We start from the raw sequence: 22774 nt of genomic DNA, 5'->3' as shown, positions 1-22774 counted from the left end.
TTGTGAAGGTGGTAAATGACATTTTAATGGCATCGGACCGAGGCTCTGCATCTGTCCTCGTGCTCCTAGACCTTAGTGCTGCTTTTGATACCATCGATCACCACATTCTTTTGGAGAGATTGGAAACCCAAATTGGTCTACATGGACCAGTTCTGGCCTGGTTTAGATCTTATCTGTCGGAAAGATATCAGTTTGTCTCTGTGAATGGTTTGTCCTCTGACAAATCAACTGTAAATTTCGGTGTTCCTCAAGGTTCCGTTTTAGGACCACTATTGTTTTCACTATATATTTGACCTCTTGGGGATGTTATTCGAAAACATACTGTTAACTTTCACTGCTATGCGAATGACACACAGCTGTACATTTCAATGAAGCATGGTGAAGCCCCAGAATTGCCCTTGCTAGAAGCATGTGTTTCAGACATAAGGAAGTGGATGGCTGCAAACTTTCTACTTTTAAACTCGGACAAAACAGAGATGCTTGTTCTAGGTCCCAAGAAACAAAGAGATCTTCTGTTGAATCTGACAATCAATCTTAATGGTTGTACAGTCGTCTCAAATAAAACTGTGAAGGACCTCGGCGTTACTCTGGACCCTGATCTCTCTTTTGAAGAACATATCAAGACCATTTCAAGGACAGGTTTTTTTCCATCTACGTAACATTGCAAAACATTGTCCAAAAATGATGCAGAAAAATGTATCCATGCTTTTGTCACTTCTAGGTTAGACTACTGCAATGCTCTACTTTCCGTCTACCCGGAATAAAGCTAGAATCCTGACTAGAACCCCAAAAAATTATCATATTACTCCAGTGCTAGCCTCCCTACACTGGCTTCCTGTCAAAGCAAGGGCTGATTTCAAGGTTTTACTGCTAACCTATAAAGCATTACATGGGCTTGCTCCTACCTATCTCTCTGATTTGGTCCTGCCGTACATACCTACACGTACGCTACGGTCACAAGACGCAGGCCTCCTAATTGTCCCTAGAATTTCTAAGCAAACAGCTGGAGGCAGGGCTTTCTCCTATAGAGCTCCATTTTTATGGAACGGTCTGCCTACCCATGTCAGAGACGCAAACTCGGTCTCAACCTTTAAGTCTTTACTGAAGACTCATCTCTTCAGTGGGTCATATGATTGAGTGTAGTCTGGCCCAGGAGTGGGAAGGTGAATGGAAAGGCTCTGGAGCAACGAACCGCCCTTGCTGTCTCTGCCTGGCCGGTTCCCCTCTTTCCACTGGGATTCTCTGCCTCTAACCCTATTACAGGGACTGAGTCACTGGCTTACTGGGGCTCTCTCATGCCGTCCCTGGAAGGGGTGCGTCACCCGAGTGGATTGATTCACTGATGTGGTCATCCTGTCTGGGTTGGCGCCCCTCCTTGGGTTGTACCATGGCGGAGATTTTTTGTGGGCTATACTCAGCCTTGTCTCAGGATGGTAAGTTGGTGGTTGAAGATATCCCTCTAGTGGTGTGGGGGCTGTGCTTTGGCAAAGTGGGTGGGGTTATATCCTTCCTGTTTGGCCCTGTCCGGGGGTGTTCTCGGATGGGGCCACAGTGTCTCCTGACCCCTCCTGTCTCAGCCTCCAGTATTTATGCTGCAGTAGTTTGTGTGTCGGGGGGCTAGGGTCAGTTTGTTATATCTGGAGTACTTCTCCTGTCCTAATCAGTGTCCTGTGTGAATCTAAGTGTGCGTTCTCTAATTCTCTCCTTCTCTCTTTCTTTCTCTCTCTCGGAGGACCTGAGCCCTAGGACCATGCCCCAGGACTACCTGACATGATGACTCCTTGCTGTCCCCAGTCCACCTGGCCGTGCTGCTGCTCCAGTTTCAACTGTTCTGCCTTATTATTAATTATTCGACCATGCTGGTCATTTATGAACATTTGAACATCTTGGCCATAGTCTGTTTTAATCTCCACCCGGCACAGCCAGAAGAGGAGTGGCCACCCCACATAGCCTGGTTCCTCTCTAGGTTTCTTCCTAGGTTTTGGCCTTTCTAGGGAGTTTTTCCTAGCCACCGTGCTACTACACCTGCATTGCTTGCTGTTTGGAGTTTTAGGCTGGGTTTCTGTACAGCACTTTGAGATATCAGCTGATGTACGAAGGGCTATATAAATACATTTGATTTGATGACTGTGAGTGAGCCAGAGTGCTGCTATGGCCTAGTTTAACAGAGAAGAGCCTGGCTGGGCCTGGTAGAAGTGAATGCTTTCTGTCAGTGAGAGGGAGGGTAGTAGTATGTGTGTCTGTGACAGTCAGACCCATAGTGCTCTGCCATGTTCCTCGAAGCCAGGCACTGTAAGGGGGAGCGAGAGCGAGCGAGAGAGTGTGTGTGTGAGAGAGACAGAGAAAAAGAGAGGGTCAGCCAGGTGCTGTCAACAGCACAACATCTGAGCTACTCTCAACATCCAGAACATAGGACAACGGTTCAACAGAAACACAAACCAGAGGAGAAGCAGAGGCCGAGTTGGACCGAAACAGAGGTTAAAATGGTACCAAGGCTTAATATATTCCTAGTCAAGTGCCCAGGAAGGAGCTACAGTTGAAGTCTGACGTTTAAATCTATTTGGCTAAGGTGTAAGTAAACTCAGTTTTTCACAATTCCTGACATTTAATCACCACTTTATTGTGAAATGAATGTGAAAGAAGAATGTGAAATGTCAGAATAATAGGAGATAATTATTTATTTCAGATTTGATTTATTTCATCACATTCCCAGTGGGTCAGAAGTTTACATAGACTCAATTAGTATTTGGTAGCATTGCCTTTAAATTGTTTAACTTGGGTCAAACGTGTCGGGTAGCCTTCCACAAGTTTCCCAGAATAAGTTGGGTAACTGAGTCAGGTTTGTAGGCCTCCTTGCTCACACACGCTTTTTCAGTTCTGCCCACACATTTTTTATGGGATTGAGGTCAGGGCTTTGTGATGGCCACTCCAATACCTCAACTTTGTTGTCCTTAAGCCATTTTGCCACAACTTTGGAAGTATGCTTGCGGTCATTGTCCATTTGGAAGACCCATTTACGACCAAGTTTTAACTTCCTAACTGATGTCTTGAGATGTCGCTTCAATATATCCACATAATTTTCTTCCTCATGAAGCCATCTATTTTGTGAAGTGCACCAGTCCCTCCTCCAGCAAAGCACCCCCACAACATGATGCTGCCACCCCCGTGCTTCACGGTTTGGATGGTGTTCTTCGGCTTGCAAGCCGCCTCCTTTTTCCTCCAAACGTAACGATGGTCAAACAGTTCTATTTTTGTTTTATCAGACCAGAGGACATTTCTCCAAAAAGTACAATCTTTGTCCCCATGTGCAGTTGAAACCGTAGTCTGGCTTTTTTTTAATGGCGGTTTTGGAGCAGTGGCTTCTTCCTTGCTTGACCTTTCAGGTTATGTCGATATAGGACTCGTTTTTACTGTGGATATAGGTACTTTTGTACCCGTTTCCTCCCGTATCTTCACACGGTCCTTTGCGGTTGTTCTGGGATTGATTTGCACTTTTCGCGTTCATCAAGTACGTTAATCTCTGAGCGCTATGACGGCTGCTTGGTCCCATGGTGTTTATACTTGCGTACTATTGTTTGTACATATGAACGTGGTACTTTCAGGCGTTTGGAAATTGCTCCCAAGCATGACCAGAATTGTGGAAGTCTATAATTTATTTTCTTAGGTCTTGGCTGATTTCTTTTGATTTTCCCATGATGTCAAGCAAAGAGGCACTGAGTTTGAAGGTAGGCCTTGAAATACATCCACATGTATACCTCCAATAGGCTAAATGACATCATTTGAGTCAGAAGCTTATAAAGCCATGACATCTTTTCTGGATTTTTTTAAAAACTGTTTAAAGCCACAGTCAACTCGGTGTATGTAAACTTCTGACCCACTGGAATTGTGATACAGTGAATTATAAGTGAAATAATCTGTCTGTAAACAATTGTTGAAAAAATTACTTGTGTCATGCACAAAGTAGATGTCCTAACTGACTTGCCAAAACTATAGTTTGTTAACAAGAAATTTGTGGAGTGGTTGAAAAACGAGTTTTAATGACTCCAACGTAAGTGTATGTAAACTTCCGACTTCAACTGTATATATGGATCTAGGTTTCTCAGTTTACCAAGGGCACCGTGGAGTATGGACCCAGATGTGACACACTAGTCTAGTGGAGGACTGTTCCTTACCACACAGTTGGCTCAATTCACCCCTTTTCTCTAGTTAGGGCCTGCCTCCCAAACTGTTCCCATATGCTGCCTACTGAGCTCCAACATATTATTTTTAGTCCGCTCTGATGTGGGTGCCATTCTGTATGAGTTAATGTATTGTAGTCTGCTCTGATGTTCCTTCAGCACAATGAGTTATTAGACATGACAATTTCTTCTCCTTCAAGACAGTATCACAACAACTGGCCCGCCTGTGCCTCTCTTCTCCATCGGAGGACAACCGTAACACAGTTCTCAACAGAGAAGTGTGTTGTTAAGCATGCAGGCAGGCCAAGACAAGCTGCCGCTTGTATACCGAATCAAGCTTGGGTCGTCGTCAGCAAAAAATAAAGAAAATATAGTCAAACTTCTGTAAGATGTGTGGGGTAGGAGACGTATTCAAATAACTACAGTCACTACGGCTACATTAGATGACTACATTTAAGCTAAGCTTAGGTTTGTGTGCAGAGGATTTAAGATTATTTTATAATAACACTACTTTGAAATATCCTGTGTCAGTGAAAACAATATTTCATACAGTGTTGGCAGACCAGACCGTTGACAAACCTCAACTGTGAAACAACCAGTACAATGAGCTCTTAAAACCCTAGAAACACACACACACACTAGAGGGATGGTTGCAGTTTAAATACCTACTGGCATTGACCGTTTTGTCCCGAGTCAGCACAGATGACAAACATCACATGCCGACTGTACCAGTCACCAGACAACAGCAATTACAGGGCATTAAAATAATGTTTAGGCCTTTGAACTGGTCAGCTGATTAGAACACATGAAGTAAACCGTGAACATTTTCACAGGTCTATAACCTGGCTGTCTCTATCATTTACGGGTGCTGGCAACATGGTGTTCATGTTATTGAGTAGGCATTTGACACACTCCCGTGTGTGTGTGTTTGATATGCTAAGGCAGCATATTTCTTTCCCTCAGAAACCTTATACTGACTTTTACACCATAATATATTCACTCATCAGGAAACACATGGGAGTGATGGGACTTCCTCTAACATGAATAGAACAATAGTCATAAGTCAAAATAATGAGCTAATTGCCTCTCAGGTCCCAGATCCCCTTTTACCGCAACACAGGAGGATCATGTATGGGAATGTATAACATCTCGGCATGCCCCGGATGCGCTTCTGTGTTCGACAGGATTCTATTCTGGAGGAGGAGCAGTGGATGCCGGGAGCGTTGTGACTGATCACAGAGTCAGAGGTAGAGGCTGCCAAGACCAGCAGAGAGAGAGATTTACTGTAAACAGCCCAGCCAGACGCCTCAGAGCTCAGACACCATTGAGTGTGGCACCGACCGTACTCACCAGATCTGGTGGGATTCAAATAGTATTTTTGGAGAAAACCGTGTCCATCTTGCACTCAAAGTAGGTTCAATCATATGCTCAAAGAATTAGAAATATTTCTAATACTATTTGAACCCAGTAGGTCTGGCACTAACTTGAGGGAGAAAAAAAAAAACAGGCACACTCCACAGCTCAGAGCCTGGAAGAAGGCTTTCCTTTCCCCTTCCTCCATTTATTTCCTTTATATAGCACTCTGACCCCAGGTGCCATAGACCTCCAACAGTAACCACCATTTATACAGCTGTGGCTTGTTATCTTCCTCCAAGCAATTACAGTCTTGTTCCAACCTGACCTGTATGGAGTTCTGGAGGGCTCCAGGCACCGCCCAGAATACAGCCACATCATAAAGACAGAAGAGTTCAGAAAACGTTTTTAAAACATGTGTTGAGCCCACAAAATAAAAAGCAAATACTGTGAACTCTTCCCACCTGACGTTTGGGGTGAACATAAAGTCACTCACTTTGCTCAGGTGCAAATGCTTTAATCTGGTGTTAAGGGATTGTTATTAAACTGTGGTGCAAATTACACCTTAAAGTGACACGCCATAAGAGAGAATTCCTTCCCTAACAAAGGGCCAATCCTAACCTGAAGTCGACAACAAGCAACTAGGAGCTTAATGCAAATCCCTCAGATGACATATGCAGACTTATTTCAAGTTATCAAATCAAATTGTATTTGTCACATACACATGGTTAGCAGACATTAATGCTTGTGCTTCTAGTTCCAACAGCACAGTAATATCTAACAATTCCCCAACAACTACCGAATAAGTCACAAATCTAACAAGTAAACTAACATTCCCCAACAACTACCTAATACACACACATCTAAAGGGGTGAATGAGAATATGTATGAGCGGCACAGGCAAGGTGCAATAGATGGTATAAAATACAGTATATACACGTGGTATGAGTAATGTAAGAGTTATTGGCAACCTGCCCAGAGCTTCACACAAATAATGTACAGTAGGAGTAGCATGAATATGATAACAATTACCTTTGGTAGCCATGGTAATCACAGCTGCATACATGTATCGACAAAGAGGTGAAGTCAGTAGCAGCCATTGTAATATAATTAGATATATCTAGAGAAGGGGAGTGTGGTGTGTGGAACCCAGAAACTACACTATTCTGCTTCCCATCTGTCCTAGGGACAGTGACCTCAGATCCTTGACAGGATGGAAAACATGGAAGAACATGCCCTGTTGGCCACAGTGGTTAATGTGTACAGAGAGGTTCTGCGGCAGCAGTGTTTAACCCTCTCACCACTACAGAAGTACATTGGACAAAAGAGAAGCTCTGAGTTGAGATCTGACCCCATTTTCTGTGTCACGTTTTCTCTGCATATTTCACTAAATATTTCAGTGTCTCTCCCCTGGAAGCCCAGCAGTATGCACGTCTCGGGGTGCGTCCCACATAGCACCCTATTTCCTATATAGTACAGTGCACTTCTTTTGAACAGAGCCCAATGGGCCCTGGTCAAAAATAGTGCAATATAAAAGGAATAGGGTGCTATGTTGGACGCAGCCTTGAATTACCACTCACCAAATACATCAAGATGGTGCTGAGAGAGCTGTAGGTTTCCAGCAGCAACACCTGTAGTGCTTTGAGGGGAATAGGTTCTTTACTACACGGGGAGGGAATCCTTGTATCTGAAGTAGTTCTATGGGGCAAGATGCCCCAAACAAAGCAGGCATGGGAAGGGAGTATAGTATTTATAGTATTCTTGTATAGTATTTAATAGTTAGAGGAGAGAGTGGAGGAAGGACAATCCTGGGTCTTTATCATGGTCAGGTTCAGTCAGGTTTGAGGGGGGTTGAGGTGTCATCCTGTGTTTGCTTTGGGTCAGGGGGCTACTAGCCTACTGAGCAGCAGTAGGAACCTAGGTGCTGTTGAGCTAGCTTCCGCCTAGCAAGGGAGAGGAGGGAGATATGGGGTGAGGGACAAAATCCAAACACACACGGAATGATGCACACGCAAGCATGCCCATATGATAGGCACATTTCTGCTCAATACGCACTGCTGAGCTCCGTAGTGAGTTTACCTCCTGGGCTGTCTGCCAAGCATTAACCCAGAATAGGTTGACTACTAATTGCTGTGTGTTCAACAAACTACAAATGAAAACACTAACAGACTCCACAGCTGTGCCAAAATGTTTAATGAACTGCTGCTTCAGCCTTGTAGAACCAGAGATCCTGTTCAAACTATGTTCCAGTCAAAAACAGCAAAGTGATTGTATGAAATCAGACTACTACTGGGCAGGGAGTAGGTGCTACAATAGGTAGTAGCAGGAGCTACACATCATGATGGTTGTTGGGACATCTTGAGTTCTGGTATTAGCTGCGTTTCAACTTGTCCATGTTCCAGCTGTCGCTGCAGGCTTTTCATACAATCAGAGTAGGCCAGACAGCAGTACCGTAGTCTAAAAATGCATTTTCTATTGGCAGTGTCTATAAATTAAAGAGCTGAGGAGGAGAATAGAAGAAGCTGTAGGATAAAGGACGGCTCTACAACATTTTGACCGTCAAGCAATAAACCCACAGTGCTTGGATTTGCCAGATGTTTTGCAAACACAGGACCAGTTACAGTCGACGCTAACTATTTTGCAAAACAGGCCAGGCATGTCAGAGAGAGATTGGAAGCCAGGCTAAATGCTTTCATTTCAATAAGGCAAAGTCACAGTCGTGCCAGGCACACACACATTAATAAACACATGTTCCCATTTACTGTTTCAATCCTCCATCTGAGGCTGACGATTTATGAGAAGGGGTTTGCGGGTAAAGTGCAAGTGTGGAAAACAGCCATGCTATTTCTGGCGTTTGGTGCTATTGAGTGGTTAGATTGTTACCGATAAGCAGCTGTAGGTGTGTGACAGAGCAGAGGACCACAAAGTCTGTTTACTGAGGCCTCGTCAAAAGCAGCCGACACACAGACTTAGCAGATCCATGCATACGCAGAAAGACGCAAAGAAAGTTAGTTTACTGTTGCCTCTATGACCATATTTTAACTCTCACACACACTGGTAATCACCCTTTCATACTTTACTGTAAGCGATAAAGACTAATTATATCCATACAGTACCCATCTATCTACGCCTACTTAATCCTCCAGATATCCTGACAGACTCAGCACAGGCATTAGGGCAGAGAGTCTGGCCTTGCAGAAGACACTGAGGTTACAAATGTATGAGAATACAAAGAGTCTCTGAGCACAGGTCAGAGACTCTCTGTACTCTCATACATTTGTAACCTCAAACACAAGCACACAATGTGGCCCCTGTGGGAGGTTACTGACACCACTCCTCCCCTATCCTTGCTCCTGCCAGACCTACTAACTTCAGAGACTGATTAATGCCCCTGACCTGACCTTCATTCTACAGGCCACTGTCTTAGTTTCACAAGAACAGGGTTGCCCTTGCACAGCCATAAGAGGTTCTTTGACTGTAAGCTTAGTATCACACTATCAACCCTATCCAGAAACAACCCCATAACCTCTAGGCACCATTAGTTCTGTACGTCAATGATGAATATTCCCTCTATCCTATCAGAGGGTAAGGTGGAACGTTGTCTGAAAGACACTGAAAGCAGCGGAAGACCACCAGTGTTTCATTCAGTTTATCTAACCAGGTGCAGAGATACAGCAGCTTATCAGTGACGAGACCATTAACACATGTAGGAAAGGTGAGTGAAGAGACCATTAACACATGTAGGAAAGGTGAGTGACGAGACCATTAATACATGTAGGAAAGGTGAGTGAAGAGACCATTAACACATGTAGGAAAGGTGAGTGAAGAGACCATTAACACATGTAGGTAAGGTGAGTGAAGAGACCATTAACACATGTAGGTAAGGTGAGTGAAGAGACCATTAACACATGTAGGAAAGGTGAGTGAAGAGACCATTAACACATGTAGGAAAGGTGAGTGAAGAGACCATTAACACATGTAGGAAAGGTGAGTGAAGATACCATTAACACATGTAGGAAAGGTGAGTGAAGAGACCATTAACACATGTAGGAAAGGTGAGTGAAGAGACCATTAACACATGTAGGAAAGGTGAGTGAAGAGACCATTAACACATGTAGGAAAGGTGAGTGAAGAGACCATTAACACATGTAGGAAAGGTGAGTGAAGAGACCAATAACACATGTAGGAAAGGTGAGTGAAGAGACCAAAAACACAGTCTCTCAAACTATTTCTAACTATCAACTTCAAATTAAGCTGTGAATAGTTAACTTCTATGTCTGAGCTTTGAAAATTATGGGTTATTATTATTAGCAGTTCGGCCATTTCGTGGGCTAAATGACTATTATAGTGGATATTTCCAAAATTGTATTGACCTATTGCCAACTACATTAACTACACCAGTTGATTGAATCATTGGTTCGATGTGGGTGTAATTAGTTCAGGCATGTACAGCTGATGACACCACCACACTGACAGTCACTGGCCAGAAAAACCAGACTGTAGGCAGTTAGGCTCTATGGGAGGTTTGGCTTTGTGCTATATTATATCACCACAGCACCAGGCAGCACAGACATGACAACAGCAACAGCTGGGTGTGGAGCGTGCCTGGCTTCCATCTATCGGTCCTCCTCACTCTACTCAGAGGGCCAGGGCAAACAAGAGCATGGCTGCTAAAGCTATCAAAGAAGGAAACTAGGAAGAGAGTCCTTTCCTCCAAAGAGCAGAAGGAAACAACATACTCAAAAACAGTAGGTAGTGAAATAGTGTGGGTAAAAGCTCAATGACATAGCTACATTCCAAAAACACAGAGAGGATGGTACAGGTTGGCACAGTCAAATATCTGTGCATTTATAATTGCAGTAAAAAGATTCTGGTAAAAAAAAAAAAAAGATTGTACTGTAGTAGTACTACGATATAACCTCAGAGCTCTATTTACAAGTAGAGTGGGACCCACTCTTGTCTCTCTCCACAGCTTTCTTTTAGTGCGTAAGCAGGAACCAATATTCTTGGTTCCTGGAGTCCTGGCCTGGTGTGCGTTTTGGCCATGACACAGTAATCAGATTAGACGGAGGGAAGCAACAAGGAGAAGGAAAAGAGTCAAGGCCCTAGTGAGAAGGAGCCGCTTCCTGTAGGCCTGGCTGCGACACTGGTCTCTAGCCTAACCCCTGACCCCCTCAGCCTCATGTAGGCCTGGCTGCTACACTGGTCTCAAGCCTAACCCCTGAACCCCTCAGCCTCATGTAGGCCTGGCTGCTACACTGGTCTCTTGCCTAACCCCTGACCCCCTCAGCCTCATGTAGGCCTGGCTGCTACACTGGTCTCTTGCCTAACCCCTGACCCCCTCAGCCTCATGTAGGCCTGGCTGCTACACTGGTCTCTTGCCTAACCCCTGACCCCCTCAGCCTCATGTAGGCCTGGCTGCTACACTGGTCTCTAGCCTAACCCCTGACCCCCTCAGCCTCATGTAGGCCTGGCTGCTACACTGGTCTCAAGCCTAACCCCTGACCCCCTCAGCCTCATGTAGGCCTGCCTGGCTGCTACACTGTTCTCTAGCCTAACCCCTGACCCCCTCAGCCTCATGAAGGCCTGACTGCTACACTGGACTCTAGCCTAACCCCTGACCCCCTCATCCTCATGTAGGCCTGGCTGCTACACTGGTCTCTAGCCTAACCCCTGACCCCCTCAGCCTCATGTAGGTCTGACTAATACACTGCCGTGCAGAATAAATATCAGAGCACCCAGAGAAGCACGAGATTGAACTTCACACAACTTTCTAGAGTTTTCCCTGTTAGTTAACACTATCAATATTTTCCTTTACTGTGGCAATTATAATCGAATCAATGCAATATTAGTCACTTTTAAAGCAACCTACTAAATCAAGTTTTATTGGTCGCATACACATATTTAGCAGATGTTATTGCGGGTGTAGCGAAATGCTTGTGGTCTATGCAAGACTTAGTATGCAAAACTAACTACGTAAGAGATTGTTGTAGGCAGAACGCATCGAAGTAGGATTCGATTACATTGACAGGCACAACTCAGGCCGGCCCGTACTCTACACAGACCGGTGTGCCATAACAAATCAGAGCTGCAGTAAGACTACATGCAAATATACTACATATGAATGTGCCATTCACTTTGAACTGGACTGTTTTTACAGCATGAGCGGTCGTGAGTAGATACAGTACTTTGATTCAAAACAAGCGATTCAAAACAACAAGATAAGATTTCTTGCGGACAATGCGGTTATCATGAAAAGGCTGGGAGATTTTTAAAATGCTTTGAGCTAGAAATGAGCACCCACCCAAGGACAACGCACCAATTTATTTTCTCTTTAATAATGACAAATGCCTTACGGCAGTTAATCAGTCTGGATCCTGCAGTTCAATCCAAACCAGCTTCTCTTCCTAACACAACACAGAGCAAATGAGCTGCTATCATCACAGCGTAACCAATCTAACCTATTGCACAATACTGTTTAGATGGCATGTAACAGGAGGGGAATGGGACTCGGCACAGAGTCTGAACCTCCCCATAACCATTGGTGGGTTTAGGGGACCAATGGTGGTATACAGAATTATTTTACAACACTGTTTATTACACGATTAAGTAACAGTGCCAGAGAAGTGTGGGAGAGACTTTCATTCAGATTCATTAGGAACTCATTATAAACTGAGCCAACCATGCACAGCGAGGAGGTGTGTGTGTGTGAGAGTATGGGGGGGCCAGAGAGCATACTGGACTGTTAAGATTTAATTACTACCCCACCCCTTCCAGTTATCATCCTACCCTAAGGGCCTACTTATGGTCTGACCAACCGTCAAATAAAATGGTCCATTTTGTGTTTGTCCGCTGCTTGGTCCTGCTGACTAAACGAAACAAGGCATTTTAACTGAGTATAGACCCATGAATTGTATTTGGCAATACACACAAGGCACTGAGCAGGGCCTCTGTTACAAAGCCCCCTCTGTGGTTTGGTGGAACAGCCGTTAGCTTGGGGATGAGCCAGGGGCCCTTGGCCAACATCCAGCAGGTCTCGACCCAAAACGCACAGAGGCTACTTGGACTGGACCCGATGTTCTGGAAATCCAATAGGACAGCCTGTTTAGTATGTCACTAAGTTGCTCCCAGCTAGCAACCCTGCCTGCTGCCCAGGCCAGTGTGAAAGAAAACTAGGACATGGGCTTCAAAGCAAGCAAGACATTCAGGCAGGAGAAAACAGGATTTGTGGTCAACATCAGCACATGCACATTTAATCAATAGAGCACATGAATAGTATGGGGAGGAAAAATATTGGTGGTCTGTTCAGAAAGGAACAGCTCTGGTCTGGTTCTAGAATTCATTCCTGAATCCTGCACACAGCCACCCCAACTCTCCAGGGTCCCAAAGCAGAGAACACAGCTCAGCTAGAGACAGTAAAACATGAACTGCACAACAAACTAGCTCCCAGCAGCTGTTCCTGAGCACTTTACATTTCCCGAAGAAGAAATTCAGAATCAAGAGACCTTTATCATAAAAAAAAACACCCCGAACATGTATGGTTTGGTATTAGCACACACAAAAAGTACCCTTTCTCTCTCTCACACACACACACACACACACACAGTAGCAGACCTGTAGGGCTGTGTTCAACGCTGCACCACTAACAGGTGGCTTTTCCTCTAATAAATGCAGGTTGACGTTTATTGTCATGAGTCTTGCATTGGAGGCAGAAAGAACTAAGTGGTTTCCACTACACGGGCATGCTGCAAAGTCAAAATTGGCAATATCGTAAAATTTCATGAAAAAACACTAGCTTTTTAGTCTTAATTTAAGGTTAGGCATTAGGGCTAGCAGTATGGTAAAGGTTAGGTTTAAAATCAATATGACTTTGTGGTAGTGCCAGCTAGTGACCACTCTGCAGAGCTGCCTCCAGTACATGAGTCATCTCAATAAATGCCAACCTGCCTAATAAACACAGACCAGAGTGATGTGGTAACAGACCGTGGAAACAACATCCCACCTGCTCACTACTATCATACAGCCTTGTAGATCAATAAACATTAATTGAATGCGTCTCTTAGCATAAACATGACATCACAAGCCAATTTAGACACACCCTCAATAGCGACACATCTAGGACTCGTGTACTGCACGTGTACCGCACATGTATCAGGTACTGTACGAAGCACTACTGTGTATGTCTGAATAATTTATGTTGTACACATGCAGAAGTAGAGAGGAGATCCAGCAATTTGGAGAGGGAAGAAGCGGCAGTGCTCCCTTCTCTTCGCACACCTACCTGAGCAGAGGATGCCCTTGTGTCGGGCGCAGGAGAAGTCGTCACACTCACAGAAGGTCCCGTAGATCTTCCCGAACTCTGACTCATAGCAGAGGCACTGGTTACAACTGCACTCCCCTCTCCCATTACAGATCTGCTTCCCCTCCGCCTCTCTACAGGCGCTCAGGTACATGCTGCCAGCCTCGCCCTCCTGGCACTCACAGCGGGCGCCCAGGTAGCCCGGGTCACAGCGGCAGGTACCACAGGTGTACTGTCCGATAGAGCTGCAGCGGCTACTGTTAGCCTGGGTCTGGTCGGTGCAGCCACAGGCACAGCGGTAGTCCACTGACACCTCCAGACGATCCTTCAAGCCCACAGGTTTGATGGTGAATCTCTGCTGGGTGCCAGGTGCGGGGCAGCCCCTAGCATCCACACTCACGTTGAAGGACACCTGGAAGAAAGAAGAACAGTACAACAGGGTTAGTATATGGACTGGAATTAGACAAATTGCCACAATTTCTCAATCAAGGAGTTTTACACAAACCTACGTCATAATCATAACTGGATTTTAAAAAATGGTCTCAATCTGGATCCATCACAATTACACCATCTACCTCCAGATAAACCATTTTTGCTCATATTAAGGATTGGCTGTGATCTACATTTGACCTGCAAGCTGTGTTTATACATGTGGAATGATCTCAGAGAGAGAAGGCGCGAGAGAGCGCGATCAGAGGAGAGAGATCAGAGGACAGTTTGTGGCTTTGAGTCAATTAGTTGATTAATCACAGCCAATTCAAGCAGCAGATGACACAGACAGGACCGCCACCCATTTGATTGCTCTGAGGAAGGAAGTCTGAACAAGACAGAAACTCCACCCTCCCTTTAGATTGGCCTGTCTCATCAGTTACGTTGATTGGAAGATGGTGCTGCATTGGATAGCGGATGTTTTACGGACTCCGGAATAATTCTCAAATATGTTTTTTTTTTACACTGAAAAATATGTTTTACACCGTCTCCACCATCATTTGTTATGAATGAAAATAGCTTTTGGACACCAGGGGCCAGACACACCAGTTGGGTGACAATTAATCTTGATGGTTGTACAGTCATCTCAAATAAAACTGAAGGACCTCGGCGTTACTCTGGACCCTGATCTCTCTTTTGACAAACATATCAAGACTGTTTCAAGGACAGCTTTTTTCCATCTACGTAGCATTGCAAAAATCAGAAACTTTCTGTCCAAAAATGAAAATGAATCCATGCTTTTGTTACTTCTAGGTTCAACTATTGCAATGCTTTACTTTCCGGCTACCAGGATAAAGCACTAAATAAACTTCATTTTTATCATATTACTCCAGTGCTAACCTCCCTACACTGGCTTCCTGTTAAGGCAAGGGCTGATCAACGTTTTACTGCTAACCTACAAAGCATTACATGGGCTTGCTCCTACCTATCTTTCTGATATGGTCCTGCCGTGCATACCTACACGTACGCTACGGTCACAAGACGCAGGCCTCCTAATTGTCCCTAGAATTTCTAAGCAAACAGCTGGAGGCAGGGCTTTCTCCTATAGAACTCAATTGTTATGGAACGGTCTGCCTACCCATGTGAGAGACGCAAACTCGGTCTCAACCTTTTAAGTCTTTACTGAAGACTCATCTCTTCAGTGGGTCATATGATTGAGTGTAGTCTGGCCCAGGAGTGTGAAGGTGAACGGAAAGGCTCTGGAGCAACGAACCGCCCTTGCTGTCTCTGCCTGGCCGTTTCCCCTCTCTCAACTGGGATTCTCTGCCTCTAACCTTATTACAGGGGCTGAGTCACTGGCTTACTGGTGCTCTTTCATGCCGTGCCTAGGAGAGGTGCGTCACTTGAGTGGGTTGAGTCACTGACGTGATCTGCCTGTCTGGGTTGGTTCCCCCCTTTGTTTGTGCCGTTGCGGAGATCTTTGTGGGCTATACTCGGCCTTGTCTCAGGATGGTAAGTTGGTGGTGTGGGGGCTGTGCTTTGGCAAAGTGGGTCATTTTTATATCATTCCTGTTTGGCCTTGTCCGGGGGTATCATCGGATGGGTCCACAGTGTCTCCTGACCCAGCCTCCAGTATTTATGCTGCAGTAGTTTGTGTCGGGGGGCTAGGGTCAGTTTGTTATTTCTGGAGTACTTCTCCTGTCTTATCTGGTGTCCTGTGTGAATTTAAGTATGCTCTCTTTAATTCTCTCTCTCGGAGGACCTGAGCCCTTGGACCATGCCTCAGGACTACCTGGATGACTCCTTGCTGTCCCCAGTCCACCTGGCCGTGCTGCTGCTGTTCTGCCTGCGGCTATGGAACCCTGACCTGTTCACCGGACGTGCTAACTGTCCCAGACCTGCTGTTTTCAACTCTCCAGAGACCGCAGGAGCGGTAGAGATGCTCCTAATTATCAGCTATGAAAAGCCAACTGACATTTACTCCTGAGGTGCTGACTTGCTGCACCCTCGACAACTACTGTGATTATTATTTGACCATGCTGGTCAGTTATGAACATTTGAACATCTTGGCCATGTTCTGTTATAATCTCCACCTGGTACAGCCAGAAGACTGGCCACCCCTCATAGTAGCCTGATTCCTCTCTAGGTTTCTTCCTAGGTTTAGGCCTTTCTAGGGAGTTTTTCCTAGCCACTGTGCTTCTACACCTGCATCGCTTGCTGTTTGGGGTTTTAGGCTGGGTTTCTGTACAGCACTTTGAGATATCAGCTGATGTAAGAAGGGCTATATAAATACATTTGATAAAAAAATAAAAAGTCTTAAAATGCTAGGTCAGGTGTATCTACGTTCGACTTTGGGATCAGAATTTACACCTGCTGCACCAACCAAAAAGACTAGTCGTAGCTAAATCCAGTGTAAGCAATGATTAAGCAATACATGAGATTTGATGCTTCAAAATGGTGGCTGCTAGGCAGCACCCATTACTAGGCTGTCACTGTTCTCGTGGCAGTTTTAAACTTTGCCAGGCATGTCCCATCATTTCAAAGCCCACCACTATGCATGCATGTTGTTCTCTTAACCATACTTTGATGAATCAATCAATAATTACTGTGGAATGAATATCACTGAATGACAAAGTTATTGGATAAAGTAGGCTAATGCTATTGAAGGCATTTATTATATTGTTGCTTACTGAAACTCCCAAAGTCATCGAACTGTTTTCAATACTTTAAAGCAATAGCCGTGTGGTCAACTATAATTTCAGCCCCTTATCATTGGGACAACATTATCGCGCTGTTTTTAGACAAGCGTGGGGAATAGTCTTCATAAATCAATCGTCCAGATTTTTGTTTTCCAGGAACCTCCGTTTGGATATTTGATTACATTTAGGCTGGGAAAATGTTAGCCAAATTGAGGTCAGTGTTCATAATGATAATCTTTAGTCTAGTTTGCTCATCTAACAGCATTATCAGAACATTTTGCTAGCATGTTATGTAGTCTAAGGTAGCCTAGTATTAACAAGTGGCTTATTCTTCTCCTCACTCGCATAGTAGCCTAGGCTATAGTGCCTTCAGAAAGTTTTCACACCTGGACTTGTTCCACATTTTGTTGTGTTACAGCCTGAATTTAAAATGGGCTCAATTGAGATGTTTTGTCACTGGCCTAAACACACACACCTCCACATTATGGGGTAGTGTTTTTAAAATACATTTTTACAAATGAATATAAATAAAACATCCGAAATGTCTTGAGTCAATAAGTATTCAACCCCTTTGTTATGGCAAGCCTAAATAAGTTCAGGAGCACAAATGTTCTTAACAAGTCACATAATACGTTGCATGGACTCACTCTCTGTGCAATAATAGTGCTTAACATTATTTTTTTATGACTACCTCATCTTTTTACCTCACACATACAAGTATCTGTAAGGTCCCTCAGTTCAGCAGTGAATTTCAAAACCTCGCAAAGAAGGGCACCTATTGGTAGATGGGTTTAAAAAAATAAAATAAAAAAAAGCAGACAGTTGCCGGAGAGGAAGGAAACCGCTGACTTTAAGACAGTTACAGTTTAATGGCTGTGATAGGCGAAAACTGAGGCTGGATCAACATTGTTGTTAGTAACCTAATTGACAGAGTGAAAAGAAGGAAGCCTGTACAGAATTAAAATATTGCAAAACATGCATCCTGTTTGCAACAAGGCATGGGGCTCTCGAGTGGCACAGCAGTCTAAGGCACTGCATCTCAGTGCAAGAGGCGACACTACATTCCCTGGTTTGAATCACATCCGGCCGTGATTGGGAGTCCCATAGGACGTTGCACAATTGGCCCAGCGTCATCCGTGTTTGACCAGGGTAGGACGTCATTGTAAATAAGAATTTGTTCTTAACTGACATGCCTAGTTAACAAAAAACATGTTTTGGGAGCCTCCCGGTGGCGCAGTGTTCTAGGACACTGCATCGCAGCGCTAGCTGTGCCACCAGAGACTCTCGGTTCGCGGCCAGGCTCTGTAGCAGCTGGCCGCGACCGGGAGGTCCGTGGGGTGACGCACAATTGGCCTAGCGACGTCCAGGTTAGGGAGGGTTTGGCCGGTAGGGATATCCTTGTCTCATCACGCACCAGCGACTCCTGTGGCGGGCCGGGCGCAGTGCACGCTAACCAAGGTTGCCAGGTGCACGGTGTTTCCTCCGACACATTAGTGCAGCTGGCTTCCGGGTTAGATGTGCACCATGTTAAGAAGCAGTGCAGCTTGGTTGAGTTGTGTTTCGGAGGAGCGATGAGACAAGATAGTAATTACTAACAATTGGATACCACGAAATTGGGGAGAAAAAGGGGGTATGATTGAGTGTAGTCTGGCCCAGGAGTGTGAAGGTGAACGAAAAGGCTCTGGAGCAACGAACCGCCCTTGCTGTCTCTGCCTGGCCGGTTCCCCTCTTTCCACTGGGATTCTCTGCCTCTAACCCTATTACAGGGGCTGAGTCACTGGCTTTACTAGGGCTCTTTCATACCGTCCCTAGGACGGGTGCGTCACTTGAGTGGGTTGAGTCACTGATGTGATCTTCCTGTCTGGGTTGGCGCCCCCCCCTTGGGTTGTGCCGTGGCGGAGATCTTTGTGGGCTATACTGCCTTGTCTCAGGATGGTAAATTGGTGGTTGAAGATATCCCTCTAGTGGTATGGGGGCTGTGCTTTGGCAAAGTGGGTGGGGTTATATCCTTCCTGTTTGGCCCTGTCCGGGGGTGTCTCCTGACCCCTCCTGTCTCAGCCTCCAGTATTTATGCTGCAGTATGTGTTGGTTTATGTGTCGGGGGTCAGTTTGTTATATCTGGAGTACTTCTCCTGTCCTATCCGGTGTCCTGTGTGAATTTAAGTATGCCCTCTCTAATTCTCTCTCTCTTGGAGGAGGACCTGAGCCCTAGGACCATGCCTCAGGACTACCTGACATGATGACTCCTTGCTGTCCCCAGTCCACCTGGCTGTGCTGCTGCTCCAGTTTCAACTGTTCTGCCTGTGATTATTATTATTTGACCATGCTGGTCATTTCTGAACATTTGAACATCTTGGCCATGTTCTGTTATAATCTCCACCTGGCACAGCCAGGTTTCTCTCTAGGTTTTGGCCTTTCTAGGGAGTTTTTCCTAGCCACCGTGCTTCTACACCTGCATTGCTTGCTGTTTGGGGTTTTAGGCTGGGTTTCTGTACAGCACTTTGAGATATCAGCTGATGTACGAGGGGCTATATAAATACATTTGATTTGATATGATAAAATAATAAAAAAAATAACTTTTTTTTTTAAATGTTCTTTATTTAAGCCATTAACTTTTTTTGTCCTGAATACAAAGTGTGTTGCATTGGATTTACCCCAAACATATTACGGAGTCCCAATCCCCATATTTTCAAGCTTAGTGGTGTCTGCATCATGTTATGGGTATGCTTGTAATTGTCAAGAACCGGGGAGCTTTTCAGGATAAAAAAAATACATTGAATGGAGCTAAGCACAGGCAAAATCCTAGAGGAAAACCTGGTTCAGAACAATTCTCCTTTCAGCAGGACAATAACCTAAAATAAGGCTAAAACTACACTGGAGTTGCTTTTGTAACAGTGAAATGGCTAGCTAGTTAGCGGCGGTGCGCGCTAATAGCGTTTCAATTGGTGACATCACTTGCTCTGAGACCTTGAAGTAGTTGTGGCGCAATGGGTAACGATGCTTCGAGGGTGACTGTTGTGTGCAGAGGGTCCCTGGTTCGAGGTGAGGAGAGGGACGGAAGCAATACTGTTACACTTACCAAGAATCCAGTGAATATTCCTGAGTGGCCGAGTTCCAGTTTTGACTTAAATCTACTTGAAAATCTATGGCAAGACCTGAAAATGGATGTCTAGCAATGATCAACCAATTTGAACACATCTTGAAGAATTTTTTAAGAATAATGGGCAAATATTGTACAACCCAGGTGTGCAAAGCTCTTAAAGACTTACCCAGAAAGACTCAGCTGAAATCACTGCCAAAGGTGATTCTGACATGTATTGACTCAGGGGTGTGAATACTTATGTAAATTAGATATGAGCTATAATAAAAGTGGAGGTGGCAGCTCATCTATTAGTTTTCTAATATCTGATCAGACACATTTAGCATGCTGTAATGTAGCATGAATCAAGTGTATTATTTTGCTATTGACTCGCGCATAGGCAACTCGAAAAGCCCGGAGGTTGTGAAATATGAACATGAGACTCACATCCTTTAGAAAATATAGATCGTTCCTTCATGGTATGTACAGAAAAGTATAGCATAGTCCCGTCTCCCGACCAGTTGTAGAGTCTACGCCCAGGCATAGCTCATAGAAGGGCTCACGCCCAGGCATAGCTCATAGAAGGGCTCACGCCCAGGTGATGCTACAGGTATAATCTTTACGTCCACGTAGAGCATATCGAACATATAGTTACAACCAACTGGTTCAAATCGGCCCCAGAAGCGCGATCACTAACCTCGATCCATGTTATTTTTTTACTGGTTATTGTTATTCACTGTATTTATTCCTCGTGTCACCAATTCTATTTATCTTTAACTCTGCATTGTTGTAAAAAGACCCGGAAGTAAGCATGTCCCGGAAGTAAGCATGTTAATCTACATCTGTTGTTTACAAAGCATGTGACAAATAACATTAGATTTGCAGCACATTACTGTTTCCTTCTCTGTAGCTTACTGCCACAGCAACCATCTCTAGTGTGTGTACGTGCCGTAGATGAGGCAGTGTGTTATTCTTTGTGGTTTCACTCACTTTAGATTTCACTTTAGGTGAAATCCTCCATTTAAACTGATACTACCATGAATCTACAAAACTGCAATGTACAGTATATATGTCAGTTGATACATCATCACCTTCCATATAACCTTTGGCACATTGGAAAAGGCTCTGAGGCAAAACATCTTTAAAACTGAATAATTCTGTCCAAAGAAAACACAAGGACCGACTTCAATAACGTCAATTAGAATACATATGAAATGTGGTTAACTTTTCAATACATAACACAGCTCTGGATGAGAGCATGGATACTTTCAACCACAAAAATATTTTAGCGAAGAGAAAAGCTAATCTGAGGCAGCTGTAGGGGTATTTCAGGAAGGATGTCCTTCCATGACGTAGGTCTGATAAGGTTCACTCTTCCACATCATTCTCCTTCTCCCAGTGGTTCTAGATGAGTGAAGAAGCGCGCACACACACACACACGTCTACAGGTAGCCTATGTGCCCTTTGGCAGTGTTGAGCCCGGAGGGGTCATTGGAGGTGGAGAGGCAGGGATGTGAGGGGGCACATGCTGTGCTTTGAAGTTTAGCTCCCAAGACTGAAGGCCATAGCCCTCTGGACTGCAGCCCCAAAGGCAAACACTCAGATGCTTGGGCCGTGTTGATGTTGGCAGCAGCTCTGCACGCAACGATCTGAGTCTTCAGGAGAGAAAAAGAGCATTGGCCTGTCACTCAGAATGCAGGACCTTTTGCTCTCTCTCTATAGGTCTCTTAGGCCATCAGTGTCTTCCATCTTCCCTTCCTCTTTCAATGAGAAGTGAACATCAACAGGCTTAGTGGTGAAGAGGTCATAGTACCACAGACCCTACTGGGTGAGCCGCTGACTAATATGAAACGCTGTACAATATGAGGCAATATGAGGGTGTGGCTGTGTGTGGAGTAAACACTCATGACATCAAACTGCGTCATCTGTCCAACCCAAACCATTGATCTAGTTAGTAAGTGATGAATGTCTGTAGGTAATACAGAAACACAAGTCAAAAATAAATAAAAAACATCCATAACAAAGCTATTGTCATCCACAAGCACAGCACTGCAGAAGAACAGGACATGAACACAGAGTTGTGGTATGTTCCTGCTGAGTAATAGATAAGCCTCCAATCAGAGTCCACAGGAAGGAAGGGCCCACATAACACTTGGAAGACCTGCTTGTCTGCCATTTGCCTCTTCCACTACAGCAGTGCTCTTCCTAACGAGGTAATGAGATTTAGGGGAGTGAGTCACGAGGAACCCATCTCCTTTAACCATGTGGCTCATTAGGGAAACTAGCAACCATGAGATAAAGCTGCTGGAGTAAAAAGGCAGGGAACCAAATCCCAGGACATTATTGCTGTGATTGTGAGAGAGGGATGGAATGGAGGAGTGGAACGGAGAGAGCAGCAGATTAATCACCAAAGTCTGTCTTGAGTCAAGTATTCAACCACTTTGTTATGGCAAGCCTAATTCATTTCAGGATAAAACAGTTGCTTAAAAAGACACATAAGTTGCATGGACTCACTCGGTGTGCAGTAATAGTGTTTAACGTAACTTTATGATTACCTCATCTCTGTACCTCACACATACAGATAATTTTAAGGTCCCTCAGTCGAGCAGTGAATTTCAAACACAGAATCAACCAAAGACCAGGGAGGTTTTCCAACGCCTCACAAAAAAGTACACCTATCAGTAGACAAGACATTGAATATCTCTGAGCCATGTGAAGTTATTAAATTACACTTTGG

At 44.6% G+C, this 22774-nt stretch overlaps 1 protein-coding gene across 1 annotated transcript in view; it reads right to left on the bottom strand.

Moving 5' to 3' along the window:
* itgb5 (integrin, beta 5) overlaps positions 1 to 22774 on the bottom strand; it is a 96899-nt gene that overhangs the window by 27140 nt on the left and 46985 nt on the right. Inside the window, exon 10 of the mRNA XM_036974695.1 lies at positions 13813 to 14242. Within this exon, the coding sequence (XP_036830590.1) occupies positions 13813 to 14242 (430 nt within the window). The remainder of the gene's footprint in view (positions 1 to 13812; positions 14243 to 22774) is intronic.

The sequence above is a fragment of the Oncorhynchus mykiss genome, chromosome 3, assembly GCF_013265735.2.
Source record: "Oncorhynchus mykiss isolate Arlee chromosome 3, USDA_OmykA_1.1, whole genome shotgun sequence".
Classification (NCBI taxonomy): domain Eukaryota; kingdom Metazoa; phylum Chordata; class Actinopteri; order Salmoniformes; family Salmonidae; genus Oncorhynchus; species Oncorhynchus mykiss.
This window is presented reverse-complemented; position numbering and strand designations above follow the sequence as displayed.